Consider the following 14,845-nt stretch of genomic DNA (forward strand, 5'->3'; position numbering starts at 1 on the left):
TTGACTGACTGGGTATACTGGCGGTCTTGCATGAACGATAACAGTTCATTATTGGTCTCTCGGTCTTTCAATGCAAAGTACGAGAGGTAGCTGACATGTTCTGAGCCGAACTACAACATACTGCGTTGTTTTGAATTGGTTGAATAAGTTTGAATAACCACGGCCACATGCAAGGGTTCTTCTTGACTGGAATCGGTGGGACTTGTTCAATGACCGAGGTCCACTCACTTTTGCCGACGATGCTGGAGTTCTTTGATCCCATTGGTGCGAGAGTCTTCCTCCCCTAAAGACACCATGTCGGCATGGAGCTATTGGAGTTAGCTCTCTCAGTTGGAGACACCTGATTGCAGTGAGGTATCCACTGACGTCCATTTTCATCAACAGAGAATGCCTTGTCACTTTGCTACCGGCAGAACTATGATTCCTGGTTGCGTATTTGGGTCAAATGCAGTCTGCAAGCATGGGAAGTATTGTACTGAATACATGCAAACCGTTACGTGTCTACTATACATCCTTCGTAGTTGGGACCCGTGAAGATCCGGGGTATAAAAGGCGACTATGCTTGTCGTAAGACTAACGGAATCGGGTGGTCAGGCTCGCTGACTTGGTTGATGCATGTCATCGTACCCCTATTGTGTGGATCGATGCTCATTATTTACAGGTTGTTATCATATAGCTGGAATAGTGTGGCGTTTAAACAAACAAACAAATGTTAGGCTCGGGACTTTTCAACCAACCCTTGTTTTACATTGTCCGCGTATGCACAGCCACACGTCGTCGCTGGGGGACAGATCACACCTCCATAGCTTAAAAAATTGAAACAGATTTATTTCTCTTTCAGCGGAGACCATATAATTCTATCATATGGTCTCTGCTTTCAGCCAGTCAAGTCGATGTCATGCTCGAGTTTATCAAATCAGTAAACGCTGCCACACAACCACCTGCCATGGCTTATCAAAGTAATAAATGGAGGACAAGCTGCAACACATTCGTTGAAACTAATTGCTCTCACCTCGCTTGCTTATCGAAATTACTAAACTTCGCCGACTCCGGTTGAGGGAGACTTCGGCTGCGTTATGGCGCACACAAACAGTCGTAAAATGTTTTGTGAAAATTTGGTTGTGGGTTAGACAAAATATATCAATTTGATCTACTTAGTTTCGAGATGTTCCTTTTATATATAATTATCATGTTTCCCATGGACATAATGGTAAATATTGTTTCCTCTTTTATTCAACACACTTTGAAATGGAAACGTTTGGCTAAATAACTAAAACATGCGCTGAAATACGCCAGTTCTTATCAATTAAACGGACGAGGGATTAATTCGGCATGTAGATTATAAATCCCACGATAAAATAAGGCATCATTCACGGTAGCTATAGGTTACAAGTTAGGACCACCAAGAAACATTATGTGCAAACGGCGGCGGTTTACAAGTCACAACAAAACTATTCACTGAATATCGGAGATTGAACGTTATGTCTCATAGGTAAGGTGATTTAATATTTATATTTCTCTTCATGAAATTAAATATAATTGTTATTATACTGGGAATGGGATCACAATGTTTCAAATCTCTTAACGCATTTTTAGTTGACCGGGATAGAAATGTGTACAACGTTTTGTGTGTAATACCGCTCAGTGCATGTAGATTTGGGAAAATGTAATTTTCTGACTTTTCATTTTCATTCATTCATTCATTCATTCATTCTTTCATTCATTCATTGGATTTGTGTAGAGATAAACGTGACACACGGTTAGTCCTGACTGTATCGTTCCCAGCAAACTGGTCCGGACAGCAGAGTATCCGAACTAACGGAGTCCTTACAAACGAGTTTTCCGTGTACTGAACACTGATATCCAACTTAATCTACGAATGAGTGAGTGAATTGTGTTTAACGCCGCTTTGAACAGTATTCATGTTATTCCACGGCATGTTAGCTGAATGTGGGATGAAAGTCCGAAGAGATGCATGAAATACATATTTACCACTTTGGTGGAACCCATAATCACGGGTATGATAATTTCATTCAAATCACATTTTTTGCTCCGATACGATACATCCTTGAAAGTGTTGTTTGGAGCCAAAGATTTTATTTCAATTAGATTTGGTGCTGACTATGGATCACTATCGGGGTGAATACGGGATTCGAACGTTTGACCACATTATCCCGACACGTCAAAGTGACACACAGCGAATTGCGGCGCCTAAGACAACTGTTGAAATACAGGCGATATAGTGAAAAACAGGGTAACTCATACACCCATTTCCATATTCAAACATCCTCAATAATTTAAGGTCTTTCCGATCATCGATAGAGTGAGTGATGTGAATGTGGGTTTACGCCGCTTTTAGTAATGTTCCTGCAATATCACGGCGGGGGACACCAGAAATGGGCTATACACATTGTACCCATGTCGGGAATCGAACCCGGCCCTTCGTCGGGACGAGCAAACGCTTTAACCACAAGTCTACCCCACCGCCCCTCATCGACAGAGAGATGATGGACGTCATGATGACGTCATGTTGATAAGTTGGAGGCCTTTCACAACCTGAGTGAGTGAGTATGGGTTTTTACGCCGCTGTTGGCAATATTCCAGGAATATTACGGCGAGGGACACCAGTTACTGGCTTCACCTGTTGTACTCCTGCATGTTCGAAATCGAATCTTCGGCGTGACGAGCGAACACTTTGACCGCCCGGCTTCCCTATCACCTCTCATCCAATATGAAGTTGTATACTGTTCATAAGACCCGTGAAGACCCCGAGGTAGAATAGGTCTTCAGCAACCCATGCTTGTCGTAAAAGGCGACTACGCTTGTCGTAAAAGGCGACTACGCTTGTCGTAAGAGGCGACTACGGGATCGGGTGGTCAGGCTCGTTGACTTTGTTGATGTATATCATCGTATCCCAATTGAGTGGATCCATGCTTATAATATCAATCGCTGGATTGTCTGGTCCAGAATCGATTATTTACAGACCGCCGTCATATAGCTTGACTATTGCTGAGTGCGGCGTTAAACAAACACACAAAACAAAACTGTTCATAACGGTACGGAGGATAAGCCCGAATACCTTGAGCTGTATTTCATAAAAGTATCCTAGTGCTAAGATGATCGTAAACTCAATGTTATACCATAGCAGCCGAGATGGCTTTGTGAAACGGAACTCAATTCGACAGCGGGATTTTAATTTAATTTGAGTAATGTTGCAAATGGGCCCTTTATGTCTGTTGTCTCCCTAGCTACTACAACAAGCAGTGGGCGGAGGCCCAGCTGGCCCTGGTGGACATCATACAGCAGGAGACGCCGCCAGAACCCCCACCCCCCGACACGGTCAGTCGCTGCATTGGTCGTGAGTGAGCGAATGAGTGCGTGCCTACGTGCGTGTGCGGTGTGGGTTTTTTTACCGCGCTCTCGTGGATCTGGATCAGACGTAAATCGTCCTCCAGTGACATCCAGGGACTTCCCATGTCCTGTAACAGTGAGTGAGTAAGTGGGTATGGTTTTAAGCCGCTTTTAGCAATATTCCAGCAATGCCACGTCGGAGGACACCAGAAATGGGCTCCTTATATTGTACCCTTGTCGGGAATCGAAACCGGGTCTTCGGCGTGACGAACGAACGCTTTAACTACTTGGCCTCCCCACCGCCCCTGGAGTGAGTGAGTGAGTGAGCCTTCTGGGTTTAACACCCCACTGACATAATTTCAGTTAAATTACGTTGTATACATACATGTGCGCATTCGTGACTTTCAAATACATGCAACACAGTGCAATAAGTGAATGAGTGAGGTGGGTTTAACGCCGATTTGAACAGAATTCCAGTCATATTATGGCTCGTCGGGTTCATATGATGGAAAACCCGAATGATGCAGGTCTCAGACGTTTGCCACTTTGGAGGAATCCACTAGCACGTGTACGGTGCTGACAAACCTAGAAACAGGAATCTAGGATTTGAACCCACGATTACAGGATACGGTCAAGCCTAAGGGACGACTAGGTCACCAGCCTCCCTGTGCTAATGGAAAACAAAAATACATGGTTTTTTTCACGCGACTCGGATTCCGAGTAAATGTACCATTATCATTACAAATATATGTAGACCATAAGCCGATATGGGTATAGATGGCGTGTTCTCAACGTGACCTTACCTTGACCTTGACCTCTGCTTCCAGGACCGGTATGCAGTGTTCCAGATGCTTGCCATCCTGTACGTCAAGTACATCCAGATCTTCCGCGCCCTGGAGCAGGCCTATGACCAGATCGTGCACCCTCAGAAGCGGCGCGTGCTGCGTCACGTGCTGGACGGGGTCATGGGTCGGGTCCTCGAGCTGAAGCATGAGATGATGAACCTGGAGTGTTCGGAGTACCATTACTTTGACGATGTCCTGGCGGATCTGAAACTCACCCCTGTACGCATTAGATCGTGATCCTATCTTCCACCTGGTATTTTATATATTTCACGTTGGTCAGATGACGTTCTTGTATGTAAATCAGGACGGGATGGTAGGCTTTGCTTTTCATGGATTGTCTCGCCAAGCCTACATCCTCAGTATCTCCAGGGCTAGAATTTCGGCAAAACCCCTGGATCCATTCCCCTGGTTTTCGCAATCCAATTTCCCGCCGTTGATTTTCCATTTGCCAATTTGATTAGCTACGCTGCTAGGTGTAACGTACCAATCAGACTGCGAGTCACACACCAGCCTCATGGTTGGCCATGTTGGGTTGGCCAGTCCCACTGATAATTGAGTTTACCAGAAAATTAACATTGAAAAACTGATACTGATACGCAAAAGAGAAAAAATGGCGTTGGCTTTAGTTTCTAGGTGATACGAGTTACCCTGTCTCTTTTCTTTATGTCAACGTTTCATTGGTAGGTAAACTGTTAACGAAAATCAAGGGTGGGTAATTGGCGATCGCAAGAACCACGGGAAAGGATCCAGGGGTTAGTGTAAGTTTAGTGGAGATACAGAGAATTTCAAGCCTTGGCTGAGGCCAGCGTTCGATTCCCAATATAGTACGATGTAGGAATCTCACCCCAGTTAACATATTAACATATATATAAATAAAAATAGTTTATTGCAATGACCTATACTGACGAGCAAAAAGTAACGTTACCAAACAACATTGTTTGTTCCTGAAAACAAAACAGGAAGATACTTGTATTGTCCAAAGACATAAATTTATAACATCAGTACAAGTAATGCCGTGCATGAGGACAAAAATGAAGGAACTGTGTCCATAGATGGAGGATGGGGTGAGTTGTTCAGTATTCGATCAACCATTAAGACTGAAATCAGCACATGAAACTCCATTTAATCCTTCAGAATGTCAGAGTTGTCAGTCAATATCGTGCATGTCCACCGCGAGTATCAATACACCCCACAACTCGACGACGGGCAAAACATGTGAGACGTCTGATCACAAATAAATGGGATTCGACGCCTTTCTTCTCGGAGGGCCTGTGCTAACAGATCATCATGATGAGGGCGACCTTACCGTACTTTAATTTGACGGTCAGGGTGACCCCACAAGCTCTATTGTGTTATCTTGCTAAAATAGGGGGTTCTGTTGCAAGATAGGTAGAACAACAGGGTAGAGACATTGGTCAAAGTAACGCTGTCCAGTGAGGTTTCCCTTCAAATCACCACATCTGTCTTGACTTGGCTACAGAAGCCACCACAAATGATTCGACATCTTGAACGAAACAACGTGACGTTCTTTCTCTTCGACGGTACACACAAATTCTTCCATCTGCTCTGAAAAGCCTCAATCTGCTGTCTCCTGTGAACATGACTCTGTCCGCCTCTGTAATACTACTGTCGCAGTGTTCGAGCCCGGTGTTCCGGCGTCAGTGTTACGTCTCGTAGTGGTCTGTAAGATTTGATTGTGTTCCGGCACAATTGCGGAACAAAGTCGCAGCTGATGACGTCTCCGACGTCTCCGATGGAGGATACGTATATAGCGTTCTCCTGGGTGGTGGTGACAGGAGGTATGCCACTTCTAACGTGTCCAAATTTCAGTTTGGTAACGTTTCTTTTGTTCGTCAATTTACATCAAAACTGCTATTTATGTCCATCATCTACAGTCTTAGGAATTGAGAAGTACCTTACTCCAGCAGTTGTGAGTACAAACATGTCAAATTGACCATTTTTCTGTCAATTTGAAGAAAACCGCACACTAAACATTTGCTAAATATGGTGTAAAAATGGTATTTTTAGTTCATGAAACTATCTTATTACACTGCTATTTTCATTTTGTTTTAAAATCACCTACATCTGTGCAGTTATTATGTTTTAGTGAACAGTGAGAATATGTTAACATTCTTTCCATAGATTGAATTTGAACTGTGACGTAAACAAATCTCAGCTCTCTTATATGAAGAAACAAATCTTAGCCCCTAAAAATGAAGAAAATAACATGACAACTGAAAAAAAAGACGTTCTATCTTATTCCGTGTTACAGAGCGACGTGGAGATCCCGGTGCCTCGCTATTTCGTCATGGAGCGCCTGAAGCCATTGAGGGAACGGGAGAAGGTTCTGGGTCAGATTCTGGCAAAGATGGGACCCAAAGACATGCACAAGGTCTACAGCTATAAACCACAACCTGTGTTATATAAAGCCCGCTTTGGCTTAGTCTTGTTCGCAACGGTATTTATGTTCCATACCAGGGTCAGAAAAAATCCAGTTCCTAAGACTTGTCGTAAGTGTCGGCAACAGGGGATTGTGTGGTCAGTGACAATGGTGACTGTGTGTCAACACTCTGTGGTTGGGCATTTGGTCATATTTTATTCACTTGTTTTGTCCAGGCGATATTGTTTTCATGGCGCTATCTCATTCAAGTTGCACTGTGACTGCCATACTCGCTTTTGAGGAATTAGTGATTGAGGGTCTCGTGAAGATCCGGGGTAGAATAGGTCTTCAGCAACCCATGCTTGACGTAAAAAGAGACTATGCATGTCGTAAGAGACGACTAACGGGATCGGATGGTCAGCCTAGCTGACTTGGTTAATGCATGTCATCGTATCCAAGCTGCGTTGATCGATGCACATGATGTCAATCACTGGATTGTGTGGTCCAGAATGGATTATTTACAGACCGCCGTCATATAGCTTGGCTATTGCTGAGTGCGGCGTTAAACAACAAGCAAAAAAGACCCCGAAAAAAGTGATTGAGGTGTCTGGTCTAGTGATGAAGTGATTAAAGCGTGAACAAGTCTCTGTATCCTGATTGTATCTGCGTACAGTCGGTATCATGTCTGAATCTTCGTATAGTCGCTATCCTGTCTGTATCTGCGTACAGTCGGTATCATGTCAAGTTATTATCATATAGAAACAGCCCGTTGTTACGGAGAGATACCAACATATGACCAATTGACATAACATAAGCCCGGCTCCGAATTGGTCGTCAGCAACCCAAGCTTGTCGTAAGAAGCGACTAACGGGATCGGGTGGTCAGACTCGCTGACTTGGTTGATACATATCATCGTATCCCAATTGCGGAGATCGATGCTGGTGATGTCAATCAATGGAATGTCTGGTCCAGACTCGACTATTTACAGATCGTCGTTATACAGCTTGAATATTGCGGAGTGAGGCGTTAAACAACAAAGAAACACACCAAAATAAAAAATACTCGAATTTGTACAAGTAAGGTCAGGTGAAATGGGGCTTAAGGTTTGCGTTCAAAATAATGTCACTTTCTTGCGGCTGCCTGTATTAGTCCATAGTGCCGGTTATATTGTTCTAGCCTACTGAGATGCCATGCCACAGTTTAAAATGGATACCCCTCTCAGACACATTACACTGATTCCATGTCGACCAGTCCTTGTTTTGTCCATATTTGCCGAGCGCCAGACAGGGAAACAACAAGTAACAAAATCTTTTGGCATGATGCAGACAGGGGATCGAACTATCGACCTTCTGCTCACCGGTACAGACGCTATATCCACTGTACCGCGGGGGCTGGTGTACAACTTGTATAAGTAATTTATCCTTATATGATTAGTCTAATGATAGGAGACACAGGTCCTATGGTATATGATGTCCAATGTCCAGATAAGGTTGTCCTTTGCAAGAAGGCGTTAAGGTAGCCTCGTGGCTAAAGCGTTCGCTCCTCACGCCGAAGACCCGGGTAAGATTCCACACTTGGGTACAACGTGTGAAGCCCATGTCTGGTGCCCCCGTCGTGATATTGCGAAATATTGGCGGCGGAATACCATACTCACTCACTGTTGCAGGACACGAGAGGTCCCCGGATGTCACTGGAGGACGCTGTACGTCTGATCCAGATCCACGAGCGCGCGAGACAGGGTCGTCTGCGTGCGGAGATCATGCTGAGAATAACGGAGAACTCCAGGAGAAGCCGGAAGCAACCTCCCACATTGCACCCGGATGTGGCGGCAACGACCATTCAGAAGGTACATTCGGCACAGACAAAGTGGGATTGTAGTTGGTGTGGTTTCTCGTCCGTTCTGTAAGACTTACATCATCTCCCGTGTTGCAGGTGTGGAAGGGGTTTTCCCAGCGACGACGAACACGGCGTGACAGGGAAGAGGAAATGACGTTTCTAGGCATGGTGGGTAATTTAACCCCTAACATTTCCCATGTTATTTAGTTCCGCATAAACTCATAAACTCTGGTGGGTTGCCATGGTTTCGTTTGCTGTCTAATCATTTGTAATCACAAGTGTTTAATCAGAATAAAAAAACCTCCGCTATGTGTTCACATGTAGAGATTATTTGAGAATCGTTTTCTTCAAGTTTCTCACATGACCTGTAAACTTTCCAGCCTTACCATCTCCAGATTGTAAGAAATGTCATCTAAGATAAGGATGAATAAAATGCGACAGGAATTACAACAGTATGGTATAATTAAACAAATGTATTCAAAATAAGAATCTATGTCAAGTACAGATGTCTCTTTAGCGGATAAATGCGCGAAAATCCGGGGAAGAATAGGTCTTCAGGGATCGGGTGGTCAGACTCCCTGACTTGGTTGATGCATGTCATCGTATTCCAAATGTGCAGATTGTGTGGTCCAGAATCGGTTATTTACAGACTGCCGTCATATAGTTGGAATATTATGCGGCGTTAAACAACGAAAAATATACAAAACTTTAGTTGATAATACAGACAATGTGATTGTGCACAGGCTCACCAGAAGTAATGATGATACAACTGTAATATGATAAAGAATTATTGACCAGGGCCCAGTTGGTGAAAGCCCTGTGCTGATAACGGTATAATCATCGTAAGGACATGTAGATATCTTAAATGTTAAATGAAATGAACCCCTTACTAGTAAAAGTGCCACTGTTTAAATACACATCCTCAATTTATTGTTTTCCTTACTTATTCTTATTAATTTTTAATTATTTCATCGTTTTCTGTATATATTTTTCTTTTACTTTGGGTAGATGGGTAAGGATGTTCTTATATTTTGCAACTTACTTTTGTTGATCTTTTGACTAGGATGTCGTTTCCTATATAACGTGAGATTCGTGACGTGTCCCCCAGGCTGCACCCTCTACCCAGGCGATCCTGAAGAACACGCCCATGTCGCTGGCCCTGAGGACGGAGGAGACGAGGCGGCGCGTGCAGGAGCGTCACGAGATGGAGTACCAACAGGCCTTGGAGGTGATCCGTGACAAGATCCGGGAGACCCAGGGACCCGACATCAAGGAGACCCTGATGGACCAGATCAGACAGTGGTTCATCGAGTGCAGGTAGGACCTATTGAACTACTTCATGCATGGACTGTGTAGGTAGTGCAGCTTTGTTCTTATCCATGCAAGGCAGAGGACTCTTGGCGCCGAGTCCAAGACCAGAATGAGCAAGAATACAAACAGTCTCTCATTACCATCAAAGACAAGATCCGGGAGACCGAGGGACCCGACATCAAGGAGACCATGATGGACCAGATCAGACAGTGGTTCATCGAATGCAGGTGGACACACATATATTGTTTGTTTGTTTGTTGTTTAACGTCGCACTCAGCAATATTCCGGCTATATGAAGGCGGTATGTAAATAATCGAGTCTGGACCAGACAATCCAGTGATTAACATCATGAGCATCGATCCGAGCAATTGGGATACGATAACTTGCATCAACCAAGTCAGAGAGCCTGACCACCCGATCCCGTTAGTCGCCACTTACGACAAGCATAGTCGCCTTTTACGGCAAGCTTGGGCTGCTGAAGACCTATTCTACCCCGGATCTTCACGGGTCGGACACACATATACATCCCTTGTCTATTGAAGACGTTTTGAGCATACAGGTAAACAGGAAGTGCGAGATATTATCTCAGGTCCGGAACTTCAGAATATTGCAACCCACTCCCTAATGATTGGACAACCCCTCGCAACCTGCCCAGATCGGGGACGGGGGCATGTTTCCAAGTGGAAACTGTACATTAACAGACAGTTAACTCCCTTGCCTCGGGAAGATAGGACGGGGGTCAAAACAAAATGTTTCCCAGGAAGTTCTAGAGAAAAACAACTGCCTCGGATTTGACCAAAAAATATTTGTTCGGTGGACACGCTGAATGTGGTCACAGGGTTGCTTACCAACAAGACGAATTGCAGTATTAAAATAGTGATGGCATTTTGTACCCAAACCATCTTGACTTCCACGTGATGCATGGCGAAATACATCCCATGGCCCAACACTGTGGCGCCAAACATATAAACCAAAGTTTCTTTTTCACCATCTTTTAGCCTCATCTTTAGCAAGCATAATGTACCTCAAGTTCTAATGACACAGAAACACATTTATGGCATTTGCGTTTCTTGTGTGGTTCAGTGTATAAGCGAGTTAATGAGCCTCTAACTAGCGATGGTACCGCACACACACACACACACACACACACACACACACACACACACACACACACACACACACACACACACACACACACATTGTACTGAGACACACAAGCCCTGAGGGGCGGTCGGGTAGCCTAGTAGTTAAAGCGTTCGCTCGTCACGTCAAAGACCCGGGTTCGATTCCTGACATGGGTACAATGTGTGAAGCCAATTTTTTGAGTCCCCCCGCCGTGATATTGCTGGAATATTGCTAAAAGCGGCGTAAAACCATATACTCACTCACTCAAACCCTGATATTTCAGAGACACCACGGGAAAGTTCCCGGAATATCCAGAAGATGATGACGGGGGTTCAGCCGCCATCTTTAAGATGAAGACACCGGAAGAACTAGAAGATGAACTCAAGGAGAAGGTAGGTTGTATAAGTATTGTAATTGAGCATAAATTTAGTCCAGGTGCTAATACGGCTTTGTGGAATGGCACCGTTCTTTGATCTTCAGATGCATGTCATCTTCTCGAGGCAAGTCAGAGTTAACTGACTTTAAAAGTTGCCGAACAAGGCTGGAATTTCTAGGCTCGATCGCAGCGCCACCAGTGGCTATTACGAGTTATGTCCCTTCTTTGACCCTCCTATGGACCACTCAGATTCCACCTCTCACATCACTTGCGTTTGCTTCAAATAAAAATGGCGTCTCATGATGGTAAGTTGTCGGTACACATACTTCGCAAATCGTGCAATCGACCGAAATCTGAACGGCAGTTAACGAACCGGATTTCGTCACGTAATTGGACTATGCATAGACTCGTTAGTCTGACCAAAACTTTATAATTCCAGCCTAGTTCGGCAAGGGTGGAAACTGAACATTTTTAATCAGTTAACTCCCTTGCCTCGGGAAGATGGATTCACGGCAACTTGAACTAAACACCGACAATCTTTTTTTCTAAAACCCATAAACGTTTTTCACAACAACGTAATTCACTTTCAGTTAATTCGTTGTTTCTAAAACGTTGTTCCAAAGAGGAAATACAACATATCTTGTTATGAATGTAATATGCCGCCAACGTGGTTGGGTTTGTTGGTTGTTTAACGCCGCAATCAGCAATATTCCAGCTAGATGACGGCGATCTGTAAATAATCGAGTCTGGAACAGACAGTGCAGTGATGGACATCATGACCATCGATCTAGGCAGTTGGGATACGATGACTTACATCAACCAAGTCAGCGAGCCTGACCTCTCTTAATACTAGCATGGAATACTGAAGACCTATTCTAACCCGGATCTTCACGGGCCCCGCCTACATAGAGTGAGGCTCCACATGGGACCGTGTTGTATGTGACTGCATCTTATTATTCTGATCACCAGATCAATGCGCACTACATTTTTGTTTCGCTGGCTTCTGATAAGGCACAAATATTTCTGCATTCACATTGTCATCTCATCCTACCACCGGACACCCGCTCAATGCATGGCAAAATTTAACTTGCATCAAGAGTGAGTGAGTGAGTTTGGGTTTACCCCGCTTTCTACGGTATGTCAAGTAGGGCTTCCCGGAGGAAGGCCGAAATGTGCAGGTCTCCGACGTTTACCACTTTGGCAGTAGTAGTAGTAGTAGTAGTAGTAGTAGTAGCGTCACAATTCCAATGACTGACACGAAATGGGATCCATCTTATTGTAATGCTTTGGTTTTCAGGAAGAAGCCAAGGATGGAAAGAAGAGCAAAAAGGGAAAGAAGAAGAAAGAAAAGAAAGGAAAAAAGGGAAAGAAAGGGAAGAAAAAGAAGGACGACGATGATGAGGTGAGCCAAGAGGTTCCTCGCCTCATTCAGCAAAGTTACCTGAACACTGAAACCCCGTTACCCTAGAAACCCCGCCGTCCGAACAATTATTGGTGGGAACGCTGACATGATTAAATCACAAAGGGACATTACCATTACCCGCTATTCGTTAATCCGGCGAGAGGTACCTTCAGGATTAACGGGCTTTCGCTGTCTGTTGCAGCGCTCAGCGGTAAGTATACTAACCAGACAAACAGGTGGTACTTTGACGCAAGTATGCACTCATTTAGCGCCGTCGCCCTGTCATACGTTTATTCGGTCCGATAAAACAAAAGCAATCAAGTCGGAACATGGATGTGCGATTGTCTGGATTAGTGGTGAGTCATCAAAAGGCCATACTCAGCGGCCATATAATCCAGCCGATTCACTTTCTGTCGTGTGCGTCAGGACACTCCTACCTCCGAGTTAACGTTTTGATAACGTTGTTTGTAATTTTTCGGTTAAATCCAATTTTCAAGTGAACACTTTCTTTTGCCCGTGAGTTTTGTTTGCGCTTTAGTCCTGTAAAGATCCGGGGTAGAATAGGCCATGTTACTCATGCAACCTATGTTTGCTCATATTGGCGGCTATGCTTGTCGTAAGAGGCGACTAACAGGATCAGATGGTCAGGCTCGCAGTCGTCGCTGACTTGGTTGAGGCATGTCATCGTAACCCAATTGCATAGATCGATGCTCATGATGTCAATCACTTGATTGTCTTGTCCAGATTCGATTATTTTCAGGCCGCCGTCAAAAAGATGGAATATTGCTGAATGTGGCGTAAACAACAAATAAACCAGTTTGCGCTTTAAATGCGTTAAAGTCAAAATGAGGTTGCTGCTGTGTACCTGTTTATGCTAACTCGCATGGCTGGTAAATGTAGGTCATTAATGGTATTATGCAAACTAACTTTTGTATTATGATGTCCGGCAAGATAAGGCTACACCTAGTTATTATCAATCTGAGGTATTACAAAACTTCGGAAATATTACATTGTGAAACTCGATACAGATTTAAATCATGAATCGGTACATTGGTAAGTGTGTCGTACATTGCATTGTCGGGTGTAAATTCGCAAAATAGCGATACTTCTGTGATTTTTTTACGCTCATACAATAAGCATAATTTTCCCTTGTTTTGTCTTTTGTTGATCTAACGAAGCGACAGTAAAATACTTGTCATGCATGCTCAGCGCCCCGCGCGGGAAAGGTAAGAAGGCACTGTCAGTGAGACCACGGTGTCTGCCATCTGATGCCCCTGTCAGTTGCCTATAGCGACAGGCAGGATTTACTGGTGGCATAGTCTGGCCCAAAGTACGCAAGGGATGTAGGGGAAAGCCTGCTAATAAATATTATATATTATGCTACTTAACAATTGATGGTGTTTGTTTGTTGTTTAACGCCACACTCTGCAATATTCTTGCTATATGACGGCGGTCTGTAAATAATCGAGTCTGGACCTGACAATCCAGTGATTGACATCATGCGCATCGATCTACGTAACTGGAATACGATGACATGCATCAACTAAGTCAGCTAGCCAGGAATATTGCTGAATGCAGCGTTAAACAACAAACAAACAAAACAAACTAACCTCAGAATTACTCTCGCTCGTGAGAGTAATTTGATTGGACGGCTAGTTTTAGCATCGCGCTGTTAGAATCCGGTTCAAAACAAAGCTGTGGTGGTGAATGGGGTTTTATGATAATAGAGTAAATATATACCCTGGAAAATCGAGGATGGGTGTGTTAAGCGATTGTTGTCTTCACGTGCACGTGTGTGTTTACAGGAAGAAGAGGAAGGGTGGAAGATGACACCGTCGAGTTTCGTCCCAGCTGTGTGTGAAGGATCCGACGCTTATACAGGTATATCAGCCTCCCGTTAATTACAGCCTCACGGATGTTTGTTTGCTTGTTTGTTTGTTTGTTGTTTAACGCCGCACTCCGCAATATTACAGCATATATGATGGAGTCTGGAACAGGCAGTCCATTGACCACAAGTTAAAGCATCGACCGACGACATCTGACCACCTGATCCGATTCCTGCGACAAACATGGGCTATTGACAATATATACTAACCCGGAATCCCCCTAAGACGACATATATTATGGAACAGAAATAAACCTACATACATACATACATACATACATACATACATACATACATACATACATACATACATACATACATACATACATAATAT

The 14,845-nt window shown here is 44.0% G+C and overlaps 1 protein-coding gene across 1 annotated transcript in view; it reads left to right on the forward strand.

Moving 5' to 3' along the window:
* Positions 1-1,481: 1,481 nt before the first annotated feature.
* The window catches only part of LOC139446367 (dynein regulatory complex protein 11-like), a 31,726-nt gene continuing 18,362 nt past the window's right edge, over positions 1,482-14,845 (forward strand). Inside the window, exons 1-10 of the mRNA XM_071227702.1 lie at positions 1,482-1,492; positions 3,249-3,339; positions 4,179-4,415; positions 6,469-6,588; positions 8,243-8,422; positions 8,509-8,580; positions 9,521-9,729; positions 11,132-11,240; positions 12,522-12,626; positions 14,432-14,507. Of these exons, the coding sequence (XP_071083803.1) occupies positions 1,482-1,492; positions 3,249-3,339; positions 4,179-4,415; positions 6,469-6,588; positions 8,243-8,422; positions 8,509-8,580; positions 9,521-9,729; positions 11,132-11,240; positions 12,522-12,626; positions 14,432-14,507 (1,210 nt within the window). The remainder of the gene's footprint in view (positions 1,493-3,248; positions 3,340-4,178; positions 4,416-6,468; positions 6,589-8,242; positions 8,423-8,508; positions 8,581-9,520; positions 9,730-11,131; positions 11,241-12,521; positions 12,627-14,431; positions 14,508-14,845) is intronic.

Source organism: Haliotis cracherodii, unplaced genomic scaffold (genome assembly GCF_022045235.1).
Source record: "Haliotis cracherodii isolate W230 unplaced genomic scaffold, xgHalCrac1.p SCAF_6, whole genome shotgun sequence".
Taxonomy (NCBI): domain Eukaryota; kingdom Metazoa; phylum Mollusca; class Gastropoda; order Lepetellida; family Haliotidae; genus Haliotis; species Haliotis cracherodii.